Source organism: Vulpes lagopus, chromosome 2 (genome assembly GCF_018345385.1).
Source record: "Vulpes lagopus strain Blue_001 chromosome 2, ASM1834538v1, whole genome shotgun sequence".
Taxonomy (NCBI): domain Eukaryota; kingdom Metazoa; phylum Chordata; class Mammalia; order Carnivora; family Canidae; genus Vulpes; species Vulpes lagopus.
In genome coordinates, this window is record NC_054825.1 from 60,651,121 (window position 1) to 60,674,597 (window position 23,477).

At 38.5% G+C, this 23,477-nt stretch overlaps 1 protein-coding gene across 5 annotated transcripts in view; it reads left to right on the forward strand.

Annotated features, from left to right (window-relative positions):
• Window positions 1–22,959, forward strand: part of NEDD4 (NEDD4 E3 ubiquitin protein ligase) — a 120,686-nt gene extending 97,727 nt beyond the window's left edge. For 4 of the 5 annotated variants that reach the window (XM_041742666.1, XM_041742667.1, XM_041742668.1 and 1 more), the window contains 17 exons: window positions 2,561–2,680; window positions 4,549–4,749; window positions 6,886–6,966; window positions 7,187–7,241; window positions 7,338–7,396; window positions 8,443–8,508; window positions 12,427–12,656; window positions 13,807–13,928; window positions 14,023–14,093; window positions 15,179–15,274; window positions 15,604–15,677; window positions 15,942–16,002; window positions 18,446–18,505; window positions 18,588–18,695; window positions 19,303–19,399; window positions 21,819–21,891; window positions 22,412–22,959. In XM_041742666.1, coding sequence (XP_041598600.1) covers window positions 2,561–2,680; window positions 4,549–4,749; window positions 6,886–6,966; window positions 7,187–7,241; window positions 7,338–7,396; window positions 8,443–8,508; window positions 12,427–12,656; window positions 13,807–13,928; window positions 14,023–14,093; window positions 15,179–15,274; window positions 15,604–15,677; window positions 15,942–16,002; window positions 18,446–18,505; window positions 18,588–18,695; window positions 19,303–19,399; window positions 21,819–21,891; window positions 22,412–22,514 — 1,677 coding nt within the window. In that variant the 3' untranslated portion in view covers window positions 22,515–22,959. The remainder of the gene's footprint in view (window positions 1–2,560; window positions 2,681–4,548; window positions 4,750–6,885; window positions 6,967–7,186; window positions 7,242–7,337; window positions 7,397–8,442; window positions 8,509–12,426; window positions 12,657–13,806; window positions 13,929–14,022; window positions 14,094–15,178; window positions 15,275–15,603; window positions 15,678–15,941; window positions 16,003–18,445; window positions 18,506–18,587; window positions 18,696–19,302; window positions 19,400–21,818; window positions 21,892–22,411) is intronic. The other variant, XM_041742665.1, reaches the window with a different exon arrangement.
• Window positions 22,960–23,477: the final 518 nt, after the last annotated feature.

Consider the following 23,477-nt stretch of genomic DNA (forward strand, 5'->3'; position numbering starts at 1 on the left):
TGAATATGAACATTTGACTACCTAGCAATGAACCAATCCAGCACAGAATCTGGGTTCTCGGAGATGAGTTTCAGAGGAGAGGGGGAGAGGGTAGATGGATCCTTCAGAGACAAAACGGGAGAACTGCCTCTCCCATAGTAAGAAACCAAGGCCTCTGCACTGGTGAGTGTGGGGGATACCTGGGCTTGTCCACTGAGGTACTGTGCTGGCTGGAGGTGGTCTACAGGCAGCATTCATTCGAGACAGTGGTGTCCAGTTGCCTCTGCTCTGTACACTGGCCCCTGGCATCGAGCAGCAGTGTCTGCCCCATACGTGAAGTCTCACATCAGGACTCAGTCATTTGGGCAGATGTGCACTGGTGTCGGCAAGCTCAGTGGCCAATTGGATGGAGTTCTGCTCTCCCTTCCCTTCAGACTCATGTCCACATCCACTGAGCCCTTCTACCTTCTTCCCAGTAGGGTTTCTAGCCACAGCCTTGACTGGAGCTCATGCCTGGACTCTTGACTCCCTTTGGGTCTTCCACCCCCATCTCTTCCTGTTTTAGCTCTCATTACTTTGAGTTTCTCTTCTTTACACAGCCCCTACTTGTGTTTTAAACCAACAAAAACTCCCAGGCTCCTCACCCCTTCAGCGTACCCTCCTTCTCATCAACCCACAAGGAGCTCCTGCTGCTTTAACCCTGTCCCTGCTTTTCCTTCCAAATAAGCTGCCCCCTTTCCTGACTCTCTCCCTTCTCTGCGTCTGTGTGCATTCTCTTTTCCCACTTAGAATGTCTCCTCACCTTTTTTCACATGTAATTTTGAATGGCAGTTGATGCATTAATTTTGAAATGTGGGGATTGTTTTTGCTTTCATGGAAATTCCAGCATCGGGGTGCAGAGACTCAACATTCCTTGAACCGAATAGTAGCTCATCCATCTAAAAAGGTGGCCCTGCACCAATAGAGGGACACAATCTTGTACTGAAGAAAGAGGCAGCACCCACCTGTTCCATTGGCTCAGTCACTGTTGACCATCTACAAGAGAGTAGATGCCACAGAAAGACTGCCCTCACCATCCTTTCTCTCATTATTGCCACATGCCTGGCCTCCTCCATTCAGCTGGAACCTGCCTAAGCAGAGATCTGTGGTTTTCTTCCACTGTACTTTGTAATGTCTTCTTATAAGGAAGATGTTGCATTTCTGATTGATGAACAGGCATTCATCCAAGAAACAATTTTAAGTGCATCACAGGAGCAGTAGAGTCTAGAGTTGATTTATATTCATCAGTACATGCATGTATTTTTGGTTTTTATATGTACTGAAAAAGCTGTTTCCATACCTTTTTCTTCTCAAGATTAGTCTTTCTAACAGTTTTCGTGAGGTATGATTTATATACCATAAAATCCCCTCATTTTTATGTGTACAAATACATGAATTTTAGTAAATCGATACAGTTGTGCAAACATCATCACAGTCAAGTTTAAGAACCCTTCACTGCCCCAGAAAGTTCCCTCAATCACAGCACCTGCTTTCAGCCCCCAGGTAACTACTCATTTGCCTTCTCTAGCTACAGTGTTTCCTTTTCTAGAAATTTCATAGAATAGGAACCATACAGTGTTATAATTTGATATATCTGGCCTTTTTCACTTAATAGAATGTTTCTGAGATTTGACTATGCTGGTACACAGTCTCAGTAGTTCATGATATTCTGTTGTGTAGACGTATCTACTATATTTCATTTGTCTGCTCACCAGCTGTGAGATATTTGTAAAGCTGGGCAATTTTAAATTTCATTATTTTGTAAACTAACAGCTCATTGAAACTGTCAGCAATGGACATCTACCCCTGTGTGTCTAGGGGATGGTGTATCTGGTGAACAGACCAGTGGTGATAGATTTTATGTGTAAAGCATGTTGGGGAATCAGGCCAAACCTTGAAGAGTCTAGTCTGGTTCAAAAGACAAAAGGAAGGCCAAACCTGGACAACTTTAAGTAAACCTGGGAATAACCAGACCTCTTTGTTCATTTGTAATAAACTCATAAGTAACAACTCCCCAGCCCTTACAGAAAGAAGGCAGGGGTGACTCTTGAGTCCGCACATCTGGGAGATAAATTCTGTAGTTAGACTAGACCTGGCTCAGATCTCAGCTCCATATTATCAATGTATCTGTTAGGAAATTAACCCAATTTTCTAAGCTTCAGTTTCCTTGTAAATTAAAACCAGCTAGTAATAGCAATTATCTCATTAAGGTTTGTGTGGATGTTAAATGACATGATCTTATAAGTAGTAAATAAAAGTTTTTTTTGTATGAAAAAAAAATAAATGACATGATCTGTATTAAAGCATTTAGTGTGTGGTTGTCATGTTTTATTAATGTTGGTATCACTCTCATCAGTATGGTCTGTTCTGGTTTTTCTTTAAGCGAAATGTTGTATACTTCATTTCATATACCTCAACATAGGACTTTAAAAAATCTCATTTTAAAGAGAGAAGGCAGTGAAAGAGGATTGTTTCTTTAACAGGATTGTTAAAAAGATTGTTTCTTATTAACATTCAGTTTTCCTGTTATTCTTCACTTTAGCTTTTGCCTACTTCATCTGGATTACCACCAGGTTGGGAGGAAAAACAAGATGAAAGAGGAAGATCATATTATGTAGATCACAATTCCAGAACTACTACCTGGACAAAGCCCGTTGTACAGGTATCATGCAATCTATCTGTTAACTTGTTTTCTTACATAATTTAAGCCATCATATTCCTGTGGAAGCTATTGCATCGCTTTGTGGTATATATCAGACACTGCTAGCATCTTTTTTTTTCTTTAGATTTTATTTATTTATTTGAGAGACAGAGAGAGTGAGCAAGAGCATGAGCAGGGTGAGGGATGAGGGTCAGACTCCCCATCAAGCAGAGAGCCCAACTCAGGACTCCATCCTGGGACTCCAGGGTCATGACCTGAGCCCAAGGCAGATGCTTAACCTGAGCCACCCAGGTGCCCCTGCTAGTGTCTTCTAATTGTTTGCTGACATTGGTGCCTCCCATTTCCTACAGATCTCTAAAATACATGATTACCACTTGTTATCATGTAAAACAAATTCTACTGGGAATAAAAGGACAGAGTAAATGATCTGGTCCATTGGATAATTTTGTCATTTGAATGGTTAAGATCATTATTTCACTAAAAGATAATCTATTAAAGAAGTTTGTCGTGATAGTACTATGTCCTTGGCAACAGTGAGTGTGTTTTGTGATATTTCCCTGTTAAGTGATATCACCCTTTCTCTTACTGGGAAATTTTTTAACACTGGAAAGTATAGAAAACAATAGAGCACATACCCATTTTCTTAACACCCAGAATTTACCACCATTAACAAATTACCATATTTGTTTCTAGACATTTTATTTTTAAAAATAGAATCTTAAAAAAATAAATAAATAAATAAATAAAAATAAAAATAGAATCTTACAGGAGCGCCTGGGTGGCTCAGTCAGTTAAGTGTCTAACTTTGGCTCAGGTCATGATCTTGGGGTTTCGAGGTCAAGGCGACCCCACTCTACCCACCCCCGCTTAGGCTTCCCACTGAGGGGGAGTCTGCTTCTCCCTTGGCCCCTCCCCCCATTCATGCTTGTTCTCTGTCTCAAATAAATAAAATCTTTTAAAAATATATAAAAAAAATAGTACAGATAAAACTAAATTCCTTTTAGTCCAGCATTTTGTCCCACTACCCAGAGAGAGGCATTATCACATTATCTGTTGGGTGTTCTTGCCAGTCTTTTTTTTTTTTTTTTTTTTTTGGCTTAAACAGCAGAACCTTACTTATCACAGTTCTGGAGGCTGAAAGGCCGAAGTCAGAGTGCAGCATTTTGGGTCCTGGTGAGGGCCCTCTTCTGGACTGCAGACTTCCTCTTCTTGCCATGGCCTCGCACAGTTCTTCCAGGCTCTGTTATACACACTTACGTAGAGAGCCAAAATGATGCAAAGTAGTGTTTATGTTCCTGTGTTTCAGATTTTGAAATTTCATTATCATATAATTCTAAATCTTTTTTTGCTCAACATTGTTTTAAAATCCTATCCATGCTGTTTTATATATCAATCCAGGGTTTTTAAGTACTGCCTAATATTTCCTCAAACAAATATATTACATTTCAATGATCCATTTTTGCAGCGTATATTAGCCATGCATTTTGTTTGCCCAGCATATGAAACCACTTCTACATATGGGGAATTCCACACTCTGCATCTTTGGGACCAAGCAGAGAAAGCCTCCTTTGAGGGGCGCTGTGGCTCCCCTTGCCATTAGGCTGGATCCCTCGGACCTAGCTTCCTCAGTCCTGTGCATCTACTTGCAGACTTGGATGTTAGCCAGCATCATCGTACCGCTAGAGAATTAGCTGAGAAATTAGAAGTTATTTTAAAATCAAAGTTTGACAAAATGAGTCTGCAATGTTTAGGTCTATTTAGGTCTATTTCTAAGTATGTATTCTGTTTGCAGGTTAAGTTACCTTTTAACCACAGCTGTTTGTGTGTTCTCTATAAAACGTGACAACATGACTTAATTAATGTGCTAGGCCACGGTGGAGACCAGTCAGCTGCAGCCAAGCCAGAGTGCGGCATGTCCTCAACCACAGGTCCCCGTGAGTGAGTCAGCGCAGCAGGGGACACAGGCTGCTGAAATGGAGCAAGGATTCCTCCCTAAAGGCTGGGAAGTCCGGCATGCGCCAAATGGGAGGCCTTTCTTTATTGACCACAACACCAAAACCACTACCTGGGTAACTTTAATACTGTCCAGTTTGAATTTCGAGCAACAGTCTTAACTCTTGCATATGGATAGTTCCCTGTAACCTTTAGATGTACATTAATATAACCTGCATTTTCTCATATTTTTTAAAGAGATGCTGAATTCTTAACAGTACTATTTCTACTCATGAAATATTTATGCCTATTTTTAATATTTTGGGGGATTGTTGAAATACATTTACCTCCTATTTTTAACTCATAGACATAAATACTTAGGAAGAGATTTGTAATAATCCTTTACCCTTATATGTATAAAGATATATATAAAGAGATATATGTATGTCCTATTTAATACCCAACAACTTTGGGGAGGCTAGTTAAATACTATTTTTATTTTAAGATAAATCTTAAAGTTGTTGAGCAGTTTGTTCACCACTAATAGAAAAATTACTAAAAATCAACAGCAGACGACTAGATTTTGATTAATTCATTTAAAAGACCAAAGTCAAAAAAAAAAAATAAAATAAAAAAAAAAATAAAAAAAAAATAAAAGACCAAAGTCAGGGTAGCCCCAGTGGCGCAGTGGTTTGGCGCCGCCTGCAGCCAGGGGTGTGATCCTGGAGACCAAGGATCAAGTCCCATGTCGGGCTCCCTGCATGGAGCCTGCTTCTCCCTCTGCCTGTCTCTCTCTCTCCTTCTCTCTCTCTGTGTCTCTATGAATAAATAAATAAAATCTTTAAAAAAATAAAAATAATAAAAGACCAAAGTCACAAATAAATAAATAAATGATCAAAGTTGTGGGCGCCTGGGTAGCTCAGTGGCTGAGCATCTGCCTTTGGCTCAGGTCATGATCCTGGGGTCTTGGGATCAAGTCCCGCACTGGGCTCCCCTCAGCGACCATGCTTCTCCCTCTACCTGTGTCTCTGCCTCTCTCTGTGTCTCTCATGAATAAATAAATGAAATCTTAAAAAAACAAAACCAAAGTACCATAATAAAACTAAAATAGTTTAATAAATTATTTAATAAAATAATATTGAAACAGGGGATCCCTGGGTGGCTCAGTGGTTTGGCGCCTGCCTTTGGCCCAGGGCGTGATCCTGGAGTCCCGGGATTGAGTCCCGCGTTGGGCTCCCAGCATGGAGCCTGCTTCTCCCTCTGCCTGTATCTCTCTATGTCTATCATGAATGAATAAATAAATCTTTAAAAATATATATTGAAACAATAATATATATATATGTGAATCCAAACAAATTGAATTTTGTTTTTTTTTCAACAATTTGAATTGACCCTAATAATGAATTGACCTTAATAAACTTTTCAAGCTTACCTCCCTAACTTTAAAAAATGTTAATAGATAAACACATTAAGTGCCAAGAAGTATATTCAAGGCCTCAAAAATTACATTGGTCTAGTTTAATGTCCCGTTCATTCAAGCAGTTTTTATTTAGAGAAGAGCCCTATATAGTGACCCAGTCCCTAACGAGTGAGGCATAATTCTCTGAATGGTTTCTATGAAACAGATGATGAGTTAAAATTGATCCTACTCTGAGACCTGAGAACTGAATATTGTAGCCTGGGAATGATGGGTTTTATTTTTTATTATTATTTTATTTTTAATGATAGTCACACAGAGAGAGAGAGAGAGAGAGAGAGAGGCAGAGACACAGGCAGAGGGAGAAGCAGGCTCCATACACAGGGAGCCTGACGTGGGATTCGATCCCGGGTCTCCAGGATCGCACCCTGGGCCAAAGGCAGGCGCTAAACCGCTGCGCCACCCAGGGATCCCGAATGATGGGTTTTAGGCAGAGAAACTATTATTTCACAGGTAAAACAAATGAAATAAAAGTAGACTTTTATTTTTTATTTATTTTTTAAGATTTTATTTATTCATTCATGAGAGACACACACAGAGAGAGGCAGAGACATAGAAGGAGAAACAGGCTCCCTGCAGGGAGCCTGATGTGGGACTCAATCCCCAGACTCGGGATCATGGTCATGACCTTAGCCAAAGGTGGATGCTCAACCATTGAGCCACCCCAGTGCCCCAAAAGTAGACTTTAAAAGAGAGTATTTTAAATATCAATTATGTTAGAAAACATGGTAACAGATTGACTTTCTTGATTTTAAGATTTGTGTGTGTGTGTTGTTTTCTTTATTTACCATAAAAGGAAGATCCAAGACTGAAAATTCCAGCTCATCTGAGAGGAAAGATGTCACTGGATTCTTCCAATGATCTGGGGCCTTTACCTGTAAGTTTATAGAATTGCTAGCAATCTAATTTGGCTACCTCAAACATTTTGTATTTTGGAATAAGTAGTTCTTCAACAACTATAAGTAATGTTATTATTAAAGAGTATTGCTTTCTATTAAGCATGAAATATGCAAATTAACCATATAACCAGTGCCATTTTTCTACCCATACATATAAAACTCTCTCCTAAAATAATTGAAATACATTCTTCATTATAGCCAGGATGGGAAGAAAGAACTCATACAGATGGAAGAATCTTCTACATAAATCACAGTATGTGCAATGTGATTTTTCATTATATTATTTTTTTGAAATACTGAATATTGTGCAGGAAAATAAAGAACACCTTTTTTTTCTCTCCCTCTTCAGATATAAAAAGAACACAATGGGAAGATCCTCGGTTGCAAAATGTAGCAATAACTGGACCAGTAAGTCTCTTTGTGTCCGTGTGATCGGTGGCATTGTCCTCTCACCTGTCTTTTCAAGGGTGAATGGTCAAGGGCATTATCCTACAGACCCTGAGAGGAAGGCACATCTGCAATTCTGTTCTCTCCTCACCCCACCCACTCCAGGCCTCAATTATTTGAAAAGAGCATATAAACTCATTTTCCTTACCCTTGCAATAGCCTTGGGAGACTAGTGAGCCAGATAGTCAAATGCTAATGCAGTGGGCTGCTGGGCTCAGGCTGGTACTTGCCATTGCCTGAAAAAGAATGTTGGCAATTCTCAGCAGATCAGAGAGGATCCAAGAATGTACCAGATGAAAAAGTAGATAAGCACCCAATGGACTCCAGGGGCCTGTCTTGAACTTTTTGGTAGAGATAACTATAAATGCTGGCATATAAAATACTCATCTTTAAGCATAAATGTTATAGTGTATGATGTTTATACTGCTCTTGAGTCAGGTTAATGGTAGGAAAAATAGTTTTCTTCTTTAGATAGCTACTTGTTCCGTATTTTGTTTTTGAGAATTTAACTGTTTTCTAATTCACAAAAACAAGTAAAATTAAAGATCCAGTTCTTTGAAATGACTCTTCAGTCTCCATGTTTGGTCTTTTAAAATAATGGGTAAAAAAGGCAATTCCTCAGAGTTCAAGGAAAAAAGTACATTTTTCAAATTGCTCCCTTAATGGAGAAATCACTTTGAAAGTCTGTTTAGAAATGGAAATTTTCATTTCTAATATTTCACTACTTGGAAGAAATTTCCTGTTTCTGGCTTTTTGCATTTCAAGAATATTGCATGATGAAAATTACAGTTATGGGAATTGCTGAATACCATTTAATCTTAAACAGAGAAATTAAAATTTTTTAAGTTTTGTATTTGTTTTCCTTCAAATTAAACTCTTCTTTCCAAATATTCTCTTTTAATGCCTTTAACTTATGTTCATAAAATACTCAGAGGGGAACTTTTAAAATTGCTCCAGAATAAAAACAACCTAAACCTTCTTTATTTTTCTAAAATTTTCAACTCAAGGCAGTGCCCTACTCCAGGGATTACAAAAGAAAGTATGAGTTCTTCCGACGAAAGTTGAAGAAGCAGGTTAGTTATATTTACGTTGAGTTCTTAGGAATGATTGTTATATAGACTTAAAGTGTGGAAAATGCATTTTTAGAAGTAATAGAGAATTTATTCTATATTTTAACAACTTTGAATAGTTTCTTATAGGGAAAAGTGGCTATTTTTTTTTTACTTGCTCGGTGTTATATATCATCAAAAACCATAGTTATGTTGTGTTTTTCCTTATTTTGCAAGATATCTTGTAATATAAAACAATAGTATTAAAGTTTGCTTTTAAAGAGATCTCACTTGGTTTCCTAGTGGAGTTTGTGGAGCTTGGGCTTGGTTGAATCTGAACAAGCTCTGGAGATTATCCCCCAGCCTCATGCCTGATTGTGTAGGAGGACTCTAGATTCCTTTTCTGCTTGGACTGTTGTTTTCTAGAGATAGTTATTCATGCTTTACAGCTTTCAAATATGACATATCTCTGCATAATTTGAAAATACAACTGTGATTGTACCAGTGTTCTTGTTGCTTGTATCCTTCTGCTTCATCAGATGTGTGTACAATATTTTTTTCCATCATCACAAATCTAATATTTGAAACTTAAACTCATCATCTGCCCATCTATTTCATTTCTGTTGATGATGATCATTCTGTAATGCCTTTCTAATTTGCTCATACTTTTCCCCTTTCCCTGCAGTTTAGGAATACTACCATTAGGTGGCTATATTGGGTTACATTTTCTTGCATCCCTAAGCCGGAAGCCTGCTTTTCCAAAGATTCAAGATGGTGGGTCTGCTACCACAGAATTTTCTTCATCCAAAATTTAACAAAAAATGAAGTAGATTTTTAGTGCAAATATTTTGTGCCTTAGTGAAAGCCTAAACTATAAGCAACTTTTAAAACTCATCCTCAGTTGTAGCTTTGTGTTAAAATTGTTCTGGAAATTGGCTTTCTACTTCTTAAAGTTCTTTGGGATTTTAAGACTTTGTTGATCTATTGGTCTGGTAAATATCTTCACCCTTAATGAAAATATTATTGGTGGAAAAGAAGCACAAGTTTCTCCATTTGCCATTCTGAACACTTAAAAACATGTTATAATATCCAGTTGTGAATGTCTTCCAGGCAGCAAGAGATATGAAACAAAGCCTCTCCTAAACAGGTCACAGCACAGAAAAACTGCAGTGAAAGTAATAGTATTTATGGAGCTCTCACTGCAAACCAGACATTGTTCTTAGCAAGTTACATGTATTCATGTAATCTCTATACCAGCTGTATAAGGAAGTAACTGTTTTTACCATATTTTATATGTGAGGATAATGAGGCACAGAGAGATTAGGTGATATGATCAAGTCCCATGGTTATTAGTGGCAAAGCTAGACAAGTGGTCTAGCTCCAGAGTCTATGTTCTTTTTTTATTTTTGTTAAAGATTTTCATTTATTTATTCATGAGAGACACAGAGAAAGAGACAGAGACATAGGAGAGGGAGAGGCAGGCTCCCTCTTGGGAGCCCAATATAGGACTCAATCCCAGGACCCCAGGATCATGACCTGAGCCAAAGGCAGACGCTCAACCACTGAGCCACCCATTTGCCCCCAGAGTCCATGTTCTTGACCAAAATGACATTTATGGGTGATTAAGAGAAGGTTACCCAGAATGCAGCAAAGTATATAAAGAGATAAAAACATGAAAGAAAGTATAAGAAACATGGACTTGTTCCAGAAGGAGAGACTCAAGAGCATGGGGAAGAGGCTAAGAACCTGCATCCTTAGTTTATCAAAAAGTCCCTGATAGGATTAAAAAAATCCATGTTCAGACACATAACAGCAAAAGAGCAGAACAGCAAGACAGAAATAAAAATGTTTAAAAACTACTGCTACAAAACCTTGCGTTGGCTTTAACCTTTTCCTCTGCCTTCTCCTTAACATCTTATTGGTGAAGAATAAGGGTGGCTAGTCAGTATTGAGCTCACCACAAGCCAGATACTGAGGATGCACATGAAATGCATTATGCCCTTAAATTCTGAAACAGCTCCATGGGGTGACTATTATTATTGACAGATGAGGAAATCAAGCCTTAGAAAGTCATGTGAGGGGGAGCTGAGATCTGAACACAAGGCTCCTGACCCCAGAACCCATGCCCTGGTCCCCTCCCCAGCCCAAACATGGAAGTCGCTCCTCTTGCCCTCTTTCACTTCCATTTCCATTCCTCTCTCACAGGGTCTCTTTCAGGGTCTATAACTGGCCAGCTGCCTCATGCCTCTCCTTAAAAGCACCCCATTAGTCTCCAGAACAGTCTGATTCCACAGCTCCCCCCAGGCTGCATCTACCCTTCCTCTGCTCTGACCCCAGACTGCTTTTCAGCCTTCTCCTGTCACTGCAACCCTTCCCTCCCTCCTACACCCTCTCACCGTTAAATACATTAGCCAGCCCCCCTCCACACCCCCCATGCTCTTCCCTTAGCCTGCTGCTCTTCCCCTGCCTTTCCTCCAGGTCAGGACTTGCTTTTAAAGCCTCCTGGATCACCTCACTTGCAATTGCAACTCAATCTTTTGGGCCCCACAGAACATTGCTTATATCTTTATTATTATTATTATTATCTTAAGATTTTATTTATTTATTCATGAGAATACACAGAGGACAGAGATACAGGCAGAGGGAGAAGCAGGCTCCATACAGGGAGCCTGACCTGGGACTCGATTCCAGGTCTCCAGGATCAGGCCCTGGGCTGAAGGTGGCACTAAACCGCTGAGCCACCCGGACTGCCCTATATCTTTATTATTAGCAATTCTCTTACTCTTGTAAATGTCAGGATTAGTAACATTTATATTTTTTTCTCACACAAGCTAGATTATAAATCCTTGAGGGAGGAATCATATCTTATACCACATTTTTATTCCCTTTCCTCCCACTTCCGTTACTGTAGCTATGTAGCTGGGGCCTAGCCCAGAGCAGACCCCAGTAAATGGGGGATCACTTGGCAGCCCGGGATCCTAGTGTCTAGTCTAAAATTGGTTTTCTCTGATCTTGCCTTTGTTTTTAATTGCATAAGCAGCAGAGGAAACTGCCTATGTTATGCTTCTATTTTTTTATAAAAACTGCTTATATTATTATGTTTCTGTAGGGCTTTCCTTTTTTCCTAAATATATTAAGAGTGAAATTGATTTTTTCTTCTTAAAAGTAACCCTCTTTTCTTCTTTTGAAGTGACCAAATTTTCTCTTACCATCTTACACTTGAACATTGCACACAAAACAAGAATAAAATATTCAGACATCTTTTTATAAAATTTACAATAAGAGCTGTCTAAAAGCATAGTTACCTGCATTTGTCACAGAAGCAAAGGATGTACAAAAAAATCGAGAGTTGAGAGCTCGGGGCTCTCTTAATTTTTGTCTTCAGTTTCTTCCCCCATAAAATGGAAAGTATATTAGTCGCTTCTGCCTCATGTTCTTATGAGAAGTAAATGAGTTAACCCATTAAAATGCTGGGAACAGTGCCTGGTATGGTCTGTAAATGTCAGAACCTATTAAGGAATACAGCAGGATGGGCTCCAAGGAGGAAAGATGGAGGTTGGGAAAAACCCCAAACCAACAGACAGGCAACAAAGAGCAGGTGTTGGCTACACTGTAGGCCATCGGACAGTCTTCACTGGAACTTAACATGGGGAAGGACTGTTCATGAAATGCCTTCATGTGAGCATGATGGCCACTATGGATACCTGCTTCTTCTAGTATAAGAATCAGAAGTCTGTATTATTATGTGATTAGAGAAAATGTGTGAATTTTTTTGTACCATAAAAGAAATATTAGACAATATTCCTAGTCATGCTTTCCCTAAAAAAGGGTCTTGGGCACAGGGAAGAGCACAACGGCTTTTTTAACTTTCATGAAAAATAAAGTTGCCAACATGTTGAATTGATTATTTAAACTGTAGGTTTCTCTTCTCTGGGTTTTCAGAACGACATTCCAAACAAATTTGAAATGAAACTTCGCCGTGCAACTGTCCTTGAGGACTCTTACAGGAGGATTATGGGTGTCAAGAGAGCGGATTTCCTCAAGGCTCGACTGTGGATTGAGTTCGATGGTGAAAAGGGATTAGATTACGGAGGAGTCGCTAGAGAATGGTTTTTCCTGATCTCAAAGGAAATGTTTAACCCTTATTATGGGTTGTTTGAATATTCTGCTACGTAAGTAGTTTCCCAATGACTATACAGAAAAAAGTCGCTGCTTTGAAACTAACAAAGAGTTGTATGATGCAAGGAAACTGTATCTTACAATGTGCCAGAAAAGGGAAACTGTAACTAATGTGTCAAAACACTCTTAAAAAAAATTTTGGCAAAATATACATAACATAAAACCATTTTAGCCATTTCAAGTGTGCAGCTCAGTGGTATTAAGTACATTTACATTGTTGTGCAATTGCCAGCACCGTCCATCTCCAAAACGTTTTTATTATCCCAAACTGAAACTGTACCCATGAAACACTAACTCCATTATTCCCAGGCAGTCATCATTCTGCCTTCTATCTTGGTGAATTTAACTGCTTTAGGTACTTCTGCATAGAAGTAGAATTGTACAGGATTTCCTTTTGTGACTGACTTATTTCATTAGCTACGCCCTCAAGGTTCATCCATGGCATGGCATATGTCAAGATTTTCTTCCTGTATGAAGCTGAGTAACACCCCATTGTGTAAAGGAGCACCACATTTTGCATATTCATCATTGGTTGTTGAACATTTGAGTTGTTTTCCACCTTTTGACAGAAATGGCTTTTTTTTAAGAAAAAGATTTTATTTTATCTATTCATGAGAGATACAGAGAGGGAAGAAGAGACATAGGCAGTGGGAGAAGCAGGCTCCCCGTGGGGAGCCTGATGCGGGACTGGATCCCAGGGCCCTAGGATCATTCCCTGAGCTGAAGGCAGATGCTCAACCACTGAACCACCCAGGAGTCCCAGAAGTGACTATTTTTAAAAACATTAAATCCAGGGGTCTAACATGGTTCTAATAGAGGTAAATAACTTCCAAAGAGGGAGCTAATTTATAGTTTTGTCATATTAAAATTTTTATTTGAGGGTAACCTAGGTGGCTCAGTTGGTTAAGCATCTGCCTTTGGCTCAGGTCATGATCCCCCAGTCCTTGGATTGAGCCCCACATCAAGCTCCCTACTCAGTGGGGAACCTGCTTCTCCCTCTCCCTCTGCAGCTCCCTCTGTCACTCTCCCTGCATGTGCATGCGTGCTCTCTGTCGAATAAATAAATAAAGCCTTTTAAAAAATAAAATAAAATTTTTATATAGAAGTATAGAGAGAAGCATTTAAATGTGGTTGTCTTTACAGGGATAATTACACCCTACAGATAAATCCAAACTCTGGATTGTGTAACGAGGATCACCTCTCTTACTTCAAGTTTATTGGCCGAGTAGCTGGAATGGCAGTTTATCATGGCAAACTGTTGGATGGTTAGTATTAAACATAAAACTTTTTTTTTTAAGTATAATTATCTCATTTGTTTCATTTGTTAATCATTTTCAATATATTTGATTTTTTTGAAAGGTTTCTTCATCCGCCCATTTTACAAGATGATGCTACACAAACCAATAACACTTCATGATATGGAATCGGTGGTAGGTCTTTTTTCCTTATCATGTAAAGAAAGTATGATTTAGCAAGCAACCGGATATTTTAAAGTTAAAATTTGATGATGAAGAAATTAATAGATTACAATGTTCCCAAATACAAATGAACATTTTTCCCAACATTCTAATACAAAAATTTTCTAATGCCTAATAATATTTTTAAAATTTTACAATGGACCAATATGTGTATCCACCACCAAGATTCCATACTGTTTTTTTTCTATACTTACTTTATTACCTACCTATCCATCAGTCCACCCATGTGTCCATCAATCCATCTTCTTTTTTGATGCAGAATGCTATAGATATCAGTAAATTTCTCCCTAATTACTTCAGTATACTATCAATGTTTGAATTATGATCTTTTATGATGAATGGCATATGTTTGCAAAATGACAGTCCAGAGGCAAGGGCTTATGGTTAGGCTACTCTAAAGAAGTGGAAACCCAAGGACTAAATCCCTGACTGTAGCCCTGCTGCCTGAGCTGAATAGCCTTATAGACTATGTGTACACATGGATTCTAAGGTCTCTTCCTGGGGACCAAGTACATTTTTTATTCCTTTCTTGTGACATTATTAATGTGGATGGTATAATTCTTTATGAATCATAAAATTTCATAGTTATTTGAGTTGGTTAATTGAGGTTCTGTATTTCATTTTGAGATTTTTCTTTAACTTGGGCCAGATATAAATAACAACCTGCTCATAGCTACCTAAACATTCAAGTCTCAAGAGGCCATATGAGAAAGGTGCTAGGTGCTCCTGGGTATCCATGGGGGTTAGTATTCATCTGGAAACTATTTTAGTTGACCCTTCAACTGGATAATAAAATCTGTACCTCCATAGAGATAGATTTCCAAACTGTCAGGCAACCACCACTCCACTGATTTATGCATCTTTTACTCTCACTTGCTAGTCATCCCACTCTGTTTAAAATACTTGTTGGAATATAAGAAAAGATGTCCTACTACTTTTCATCTTTTGTCCACGTATTCAGATTCTCAGCATACTTTATTTGCAGGTTCAGGTGTCTTTTTTTATACAAATTTTAAATATGCAATTTCCCCATTTAGGATGGTGAATATTACAATTCACTAAGATGGATTCTTGAAAATGATCCAACAGAATTGGACCTCAGGTTTGTCATAGATGAAGAACTTTTTGGACAGGTTTGTAAATTTTGATTAATTGAAATGGTACATAAATTGTGAAACAAATGTTATAACAAGTCTAGAAGCTAAATAATACATATCCTCGACACATTTCTGTGCTCTATTTTAAAATTTATTTTCCAGTAACAAAAGCTGTCTCAGCAAGAATTTTTGCTTTCTTTGACATTTGACTCATTCCATGTTTATTTTAGTAAAACTAATATTTTAAGTTTTCTTAGCTTGTGAATGGATTTAATTTAAAATACTGGGTTTCTGGTATAACTATAATATGTATATTTTATTTTTTTCACTAAAATAACATATCAAGATATCATGCTTAATTTTAGACACATCAACATGAATTGAAAATTGGTGGATCAGAAATAGTTGTCACCAATAAGAACAAAAAGGAATATATTTAGTAAGTATTTTGTTAGTATGTATTTTATTATATTTAGCATATAATTTACGGGAAATAATTTTGTAGTTCTTTCTGGGAAGACTCTTTGTACCTTCTTCCTTCATAGCCAGCGTCTCAATGTTCTTTATTCTCTTCTGCAAAAATGCTGTATTATCCATTCATACTCACTTTTGGGCTTACCTAGTCTTTCCAACTGGAGTAAATATACCTTAATTTTTTTTCTTCATTCATATGAAAAAGATGAAATATTTTGTTTCTTTTTAGTCTTGTAATACAGTGGCGATTTGTAAACCGAATCCAGAAGCAAATGGCTGCTTTTAAAGAGGTATTCATTTACTTTTGTTTGTTCTTCTGTAATTTCAAAGTATAATTCTTGAGTTTCAAGTTTCAAGTATTCAAGCAAGTCATCACATGTGATAATTAATGGATGACTTGCTTTTTAAAAACAACTTTTAATTTTTATAGTAAAAAATATTTAAATGAATAGGTGTTCACTGTTAAAACTCATTCAAGAAGCCCATTCAGTTGACATTGACAATCCTCCTTCACACTGGTCATGGATCCTCCTCTTTTCCCAGTCATGTCTCCTCTTCCTCCTCCATCTTAAGTTACATTAGATGAACAAGGATCAAGGGTGCTATAGGGAGAGTGGAATAGGCCATTTATTTTCCCACATGGGATCACACTATATGTGTTAGTTTGTGACTTGCTTTCTTGTCTTTCAAATATTTATTGGAAATCTGTATGTGTCAAGATGCGCAACTATTTTTCCTTGTGGCTGCAGTTTACTCATAAATCCATAAGGTCTTAAACTTCCCCAGTTAGTGAACATTTAGGCTGTTGCCAGTGCACTCTTGTGTCTTAAACCAACTTAAAACCTTCTGTTAGATATTTATCACGTACTTTTTTATTTATCCAGTATTTAGCACTCACTCTGTATCTGGTACTGCACAAGGCAGAAAGACATAGGTCCTGTTACAGGGGGCAGAGAATCTGAAGAGGTGGACAGAGGCAAGCCTGTGCTTGGTAAGCACAGTGGAGAGGTGGAAACCAGGGCAGGAGAGGTGCAGGGAGGAACAGGGAAGGCCTAGGGCGTTTGGCCCGCTACATGCAATTCCAAGCAGAATGAGTGGTCTGTGTGAAGTCTGTCCATAAGACTGTGTACATGTTGGAGAAAATGCCAGCAGTTCCTAAGATGATGCAGGAGGTAAAACTGAGCTGGGGAGCTGACCAGAACTGGGTTATGAAGGGCCTGTTTGCTAACCTGGAAACAAAGGTGGGATTTGACTCTTGTGAAAATCCAGTGAGGGGAAGGAAGGTGGTATCAAAGGCTATTCTATGATAAAACACCAGGATTCAATTTATATTTTAGATCATTCTGGAAGTGGCGTGTAGTGAGTTAGAGCTGGACAAGGCTAGCAGCAGGGGTGGGGGAGAAGGTACTCCAGTGATCCAGGTGAGCAAAGGTAAGGGCAGGAACTAAGGTGGTAGTGGTGGGAAGACAGCTGTGTGTGTATCTGAGTTGGATTCATGAGGGAGAGCTGTAGCTCAGGATGCTTTAAAGGATAGAGGTCTGGGGAGGGCAGCATGAATTTGGGGATCATCTGCCTTTGTATCCTGGAGCTGTGGACTAGGTGAGATGGGAAATTGGAAGAATGGTACGAACAATGAAAGTGGATGGCCACCATAGAGATGTGGGAACAGCAATATGGAAGGAACCAGTAGGTAGAAAAGGAGACTTCAAAGGAAATTAGCAAATGCAGACAGAGATGAAAGAGAAATCATCCACAGCAGACAAAGTTTCAACAACGAAGGTGTTTTCAACAATATCCTAGTGCAAAAAAAGTAAAAAAAAAAGATACAGAACTAGGAAGTGTTTATCAGAATTAGCCACAGAGCTGTCTCTGACTTTTTCCAGGACAGCCTGAGGGAAGCAGGGACACAGAGGGCAGATGGCAGCAGGTGGAGGCAGAGCTGCAGATGAGCAGGTGGCTTCAGTAAGGTATAATAACTTGGCGGTAAAGAGAAGAAAGATGGTTTTGTTTTTTTTGTTGTTGTTTTTAAATTATTTATTTTTTCATGAGAGAGAGACAGAGAGACAGAGAGAAGCAGGGACATAGGCAGAGGGAGAAGCAGGCTCCCTGTGGAGAGCCTGATATGGGACTTGATCCCAGGACCCCAGAATCACAACCTGGGCCGAAGGCAGATGCTCAACCACTGAGCCAGCCAAGAACCCCTTTTTTATTATTTTTAAGGTAGATAAGCTTAAACAAGTATAAATGCATGTAGTGAGCTAATAAAGAGAAGGAGATTTAGTGAGAGGAGCCCTTTGGGGAAGCAGATGAGGCACAGAGAGGAGATAGCACCTGTCTCTGACAGTGGGAAGGGAGACCACAATGATGTCAGTGGCAGCTGGTACATGGAGATGTGTGCGGAAGGTTGAGGGAATTCCATAATCGCCTCTGTTTTCTCTCTCAAATAAAAGTTATCTGCTGTAAAGAAGGGTAACATGGAGGAGGAGGAAGTGCCTTGGGAAGTGTGGAGAGGTTTCAAAATAGCCATTGTGAGGAATCAGTGAGAAAGAAGAGATTATGGACATGTACATTTTCTTGCCAATACTGGAATCTCAGTTAACTTAAGAACCCAAGACTAGGTGGTGGTAGGAACTTATATGCATGTGGGATTTCTCCAGAACAACCCAGGAGCTAAAGTAGAGGGCTGTCAATGGAATCTGCTAACCAATTTTTAAAATACATTCCTTCTTCTAGGGATTTTTTGAACTAATACCACAGGATCTCATCAAAATTTTCGATGAAAATGAACTAGAGGTAAGAAATGCTCTTATTTTCAAACAGGATTTTTGTGTCCATTATTTATCTTGTCTGTAGTTTGACATTTCTTATCACGTAGCTTCTTATGTGTGGATTGGGAGATGTCGATGTGAATGACTGGAGAGAACACACAAAATATAAGAATGGCTACAGTGTGAATCATCAAGTCATACAGTGGTTCTGGAAGGTAATTGAAAGCTTCTGTTTCTGTAAATTACTTTTCAATAGATTCAGTCATATTAACTATACTAATGGATCACATAGAGATAAGACGCAATGTAATGTACTGTATACATCTACCTTCCGGATATGTTTGCAACCTCCATGCATATTTATAGATAAGTCAGTGTTCAGAATGTAGGAAGTCATGGGAACAGCCGTGATGGGCTCTTGGTTCCTTACCAGCAGTAGAACTGTCCAAGAGAACTTGTAATCACCTGCAGTGCATTCTCTGGGCCTCCTGCATGGCTGCTTTAAATGTTATTTTCCATCTAATTGAGAAATGTGTGTGTTACTCAATAATATCAGTAAATATCATTTTTAAAAAGCCACGAGTCACATCCAAAAAGATATTTTTGTCACTTTATTAGGCTGTGATCTCATCCCACAGAGTTACTCTGTGTTTTTAGGAATTCTGTAAGCCACCCAGAAACACAAATGAAACTAACAGATATATGTAAATTTAATAATGGATCATTAATACCATAATTAAATTCTGATAACATATTTTTTAAGATAGTTCTGTTACTTTTTTTCCTAGGGATGTACCTAAATGCTGTTTTTCTCTTATTCAGGCTGTTCTAATGATGGATTCAGAAAAAAGAATAAGATTACTTCAGTTTGTCACTGGCACATCTCGAGTGCCTATGAATGGATTTGCTGAACTCTATGGTAAGGATTTGCTGCAGATCATTAAAAAATGGAGTGATGCCACTTGTCTTTTTTATTGCTGATTAGTTGTCAAGCTTCTTTCATTTATACAAACACTGGGCTTAATAAAAAAGAATTAAGGGTTTTAAATGATTTACTGAGATACACTGAAGTAGGCCAGAATATATGTACACCTTCTAATCAGATACCAAAGGATAAAACATGAAATACCTCAAGTTACTTTCCATTCTTGAATTTTAAATTTGATTCCTGCTACATATTCCATCACAGAAAGAGCATTGTCTATGAGGTGATGGTTTAGGGCAACATGTAACATCCCACAGAATGTTAGTAAGTATTCAGCAGGAAACAGAGTTCCATAGTAGAATACATTTGAGGAAAATACATTCAGAACCTTTACTATGAAAAAAAGGGGTTTCAAAACTTATTTGATCATGGAAGATGTGTGTGTGTGTGTGTGTGCGCGCGCGCATGTGCGTGCATGCGTGTGGTGTGTGTGTGTGTGATGTTTGTGTATGTGCAGGACTAGGGACAAGACTGCACATATCTTTCAATATTCAGAATAGTTACTATTAATGGAGCTTTCTATAAAGTGAAATTCTGCATATCCTACCAAACTGTTTTCTAGTGGATATATTTAGAGGTGTGTTTTGAAAAAAACAAACAAACCTGCTGTTTCTGATATGGATCGACTTTTCTCAAATCAGCTATCTATTTATTGGAATGACATTTACTTGCTTTTAAAGATACTAAGAGGAATACATCTTTCAGGGAAGGTGTAACTCAGGTTGGAGCCCTGCTCAGAGCAACAGCAAAGTTTAGAATTGTTCTGGAAACTACAAGTCAGAACTGTAGCCTCAGTAGTTGCTGACCTGAATTTTTCATGCAAAGAGAAAGCTGCTGCTGTCTGATGGGATCACCAGCCTCGTCCATCTCCTTGGCAAACCTGATCTCCTTAAGCTCCATGTGTATCTGTTTGCAGCACCTGTCAAGCAGTTGTCGCTTCCTCACCTAGAGTCACCATGCTCAGTGAGAAGAATGAGATAGGAGCTGTGCCCTAATAAATGTGCCAACTGGATTTCTTTGCATTTGTCTTTTCAGTGGTTTCCTGTGACTTCCTCTCCTTTTTCTTCTTCCATATTTTAGCCAGTTAGAGTAGGGAAAGATCAAGGCAGGCTGAACACCCCTTTCCATGTCTAGCTCCACGTCCCCCTTTTATGCAGTCCGGGCCTACAGCTATCCATTGGTCTCATGAATTGTTTGGAATTTGGGGGAAATATCCCATACATGGGGCCAGACTTGGTAGTATTAGAATATAATTCAAATTCTTATGCATTTTCAAAAAGAAGTCACTTCAAGCTGTTAATATTATAATACAGTATTATCTATTCAATAAAAGGGGTGTAAGGTTTGTCTTGGTTGACTTAAAGGGAGTGTTCACAATGGATTATTTAGATGAGAGAATCAAGAGGCCGGGAAATATGTATGATCCCATGTTATGGAAAACAATGACAAGAGTACTGAAATTTTAACTGAACGTAATTATGATGTGTGAAAAACAATGCTTTTTGAGAAAACTGTAATATCAAGAATATCCAGTATATCTAGTGCTGCTTCTGGCAGTTATACTCACACACATAATTAGGTATGACTATAAGACATGGGGAAAAGTATAGAAGGTTCTGCATTGGGTTGTCAGCACTGATTACCTGAGTGATTGGTGGATGTTGAGACTGGAGGGAAGGAAGAGCTAAGTGCAAACTTCAAAGAAAAAAGTTTCTGAAAAAAAGAAAAGAAAGTTTCTGAAAGTGTCCATAATAAAAGAAAAATGCAGCATGGATCACATGCTTACCTGCACACAAACTTCCATTTATACACACACACAACAATAGAAGGTTTACTCAGATTTGAGAGTGGACTTTGAGGTGATTTTTATTCCCTTTATTATATTTTTCCCTATTGCCTCAATTTTCTTGCACTGAGACTAGATAATCAGAAAAAATTAAAGCTATTTTCAGCAGGACTGAAAAAAAAAGAAAATATTTATTTTCTCTGTGTACCTGTGAAGGAGATGGTCATGTGGAGACACAGGGCTAGCACACAGCAAAAGTCCTAGAGCTCCGGTACCCTAGAGGCCCAGTGATATGGTGACCATGGGTGAGTTGCTAGGAAGGAAGCTTCATCTCGTGGCTGGAAAATGAAGCCATCAAGGACACCACAGCCTTCTTTTCTCTTGAGTTTAAAGAAACTAGATTAGTAGGTTTAAGATTAGTATGTATGTTCATGAGTAGTATGTTCACTATTAGTAGTATGTTCATAGATTAGTATGTTTAAGTTCTACACTGGAAAAAATGAGTTGTGAAATTTTAGGGATTCCTATAAAGAATAAATGAGACCAAAGCAACTCTTTTCTTTGCAGGCTCAAATGGACCACAGTCATTTACAGTTGAACAGTGGGGTACCCCGGAAAAGCTGCCAAGAGCCCATACGTGGTAAGCAGTTTTTTCGACCCTTAGAGAACACATTTTCAGAGAGTGAAGCTCCTCTAACAGTCTGGGTACAGAAGGTCTAGCCCGCTCTGTGTCAGTGGCAGCTATGGAGGAGGGGGAGAAGAAGGCAGAAACAATGCAGATCAGGTATGTCTTTGCCTGGCAGGCCTGGGCTTGGAGACCAGGAAACTGAACAGTGGAGAGGCCCATCTCACCCATGGACCATGTGTGGCCCACCATCACGTGAATGATGGGTCATCCCAAGAGAAGCTAGAACATACCCTTTGGGAGGTTAAAATAACAGAGGAACCCAGACATTTGGAGGTCAAAGTGAGAGTGAGAGAGGACAGCACCAAGACGTCATGGGATGAGTCCATACCTAGAGCCCAGTACTGTATCTTCCTTCTCCCTTGGTGATAAAATGCCTTCTAGTATGTTGAACACATCACGAATAGCATTATCATTGGCAATGATACTTGCTTTGTCAATGTCTGTCGTAACCAGGTCCTCTCTGTTCTTTCAGCTTTAATCGCTTGGACTTGCCACCCTATGAATCATTTGAAGAATTATGGGATAAACTGCAGATGGCAATTGAGAACACTCAAGGCTTTGATGGCGTTGATTAGATTCCAAGTAACAACCTAGAGTGTTTCACTGCCACTTTTGTCTAAGCAAAATCTTGACTTAAAATTTTCCAGGGAACTACTACAACTTGGCCTTTGTTTCTTCCCAGATAGTGGAGAAAAACCTGATAAAAGTATTAGAGGAAGCAGTATGACAACCTTACTGTTATTTCATTCACTTTTAAATAATACGTTGCATTCACACAGCTGTTTCTATCTTTACAGTTCCCACTCTAGGATTTAAGTCCCTTGTGCCTGAAATAGTTTTGTCCTTAACATTTACCTCTTTTACAGTATTTGCCAGGCAGTTCTTTCTTAAACTACTGAAATTATAACTGTGAAATATTTGTGATAAGTGTCTTGTGTGAAAAGTTGGATGCTTTTTGAGAAGGAAAACTGAAATTTGGAAAAGAATACTTTAATATTGATTAAACTACAATGTATTTCATGCTGCCTACAGCTATTTATTGTTTTGTAGACCTGCCTCCTGCACCTTACTGCCCAGATTTTTGGAAAAACGTTGGAAAATGTGTTACCTTTCTTTTTCGTCCACTGACTCCCTTGCAAAAAAATTGTTTACTTCTTAATTTTAAAAGTATTTGGCTTTTGTTAATATGTAGCATTACTGAACAAGGTGGTTTGTAAGATGTGTGAAGCGAATTAAGATTCGCAGTGTGAAGAGTATTAACACTTTGCCTTTGCCTGTATATCTTTATGGTTCACTGGCATAATCATTACTCCTCCGTGTTTAAAGCAAAAGAATTCCTTCTTCAGACACTACACTAAAGCTTCACAGAGCAGTATTTCTAAATATGCCTTGAAGAACTAAGTTAAATGTATAGTATCTGCTTTTACTAGTCATTATACTTGCACAATTATGTAGTAAATATATGTTTACAGGGTTTATTATGTTTACAGATTAAGCTAATTTCTGTAGTTGCATTTTTATATTTTTAGTATCTCTCT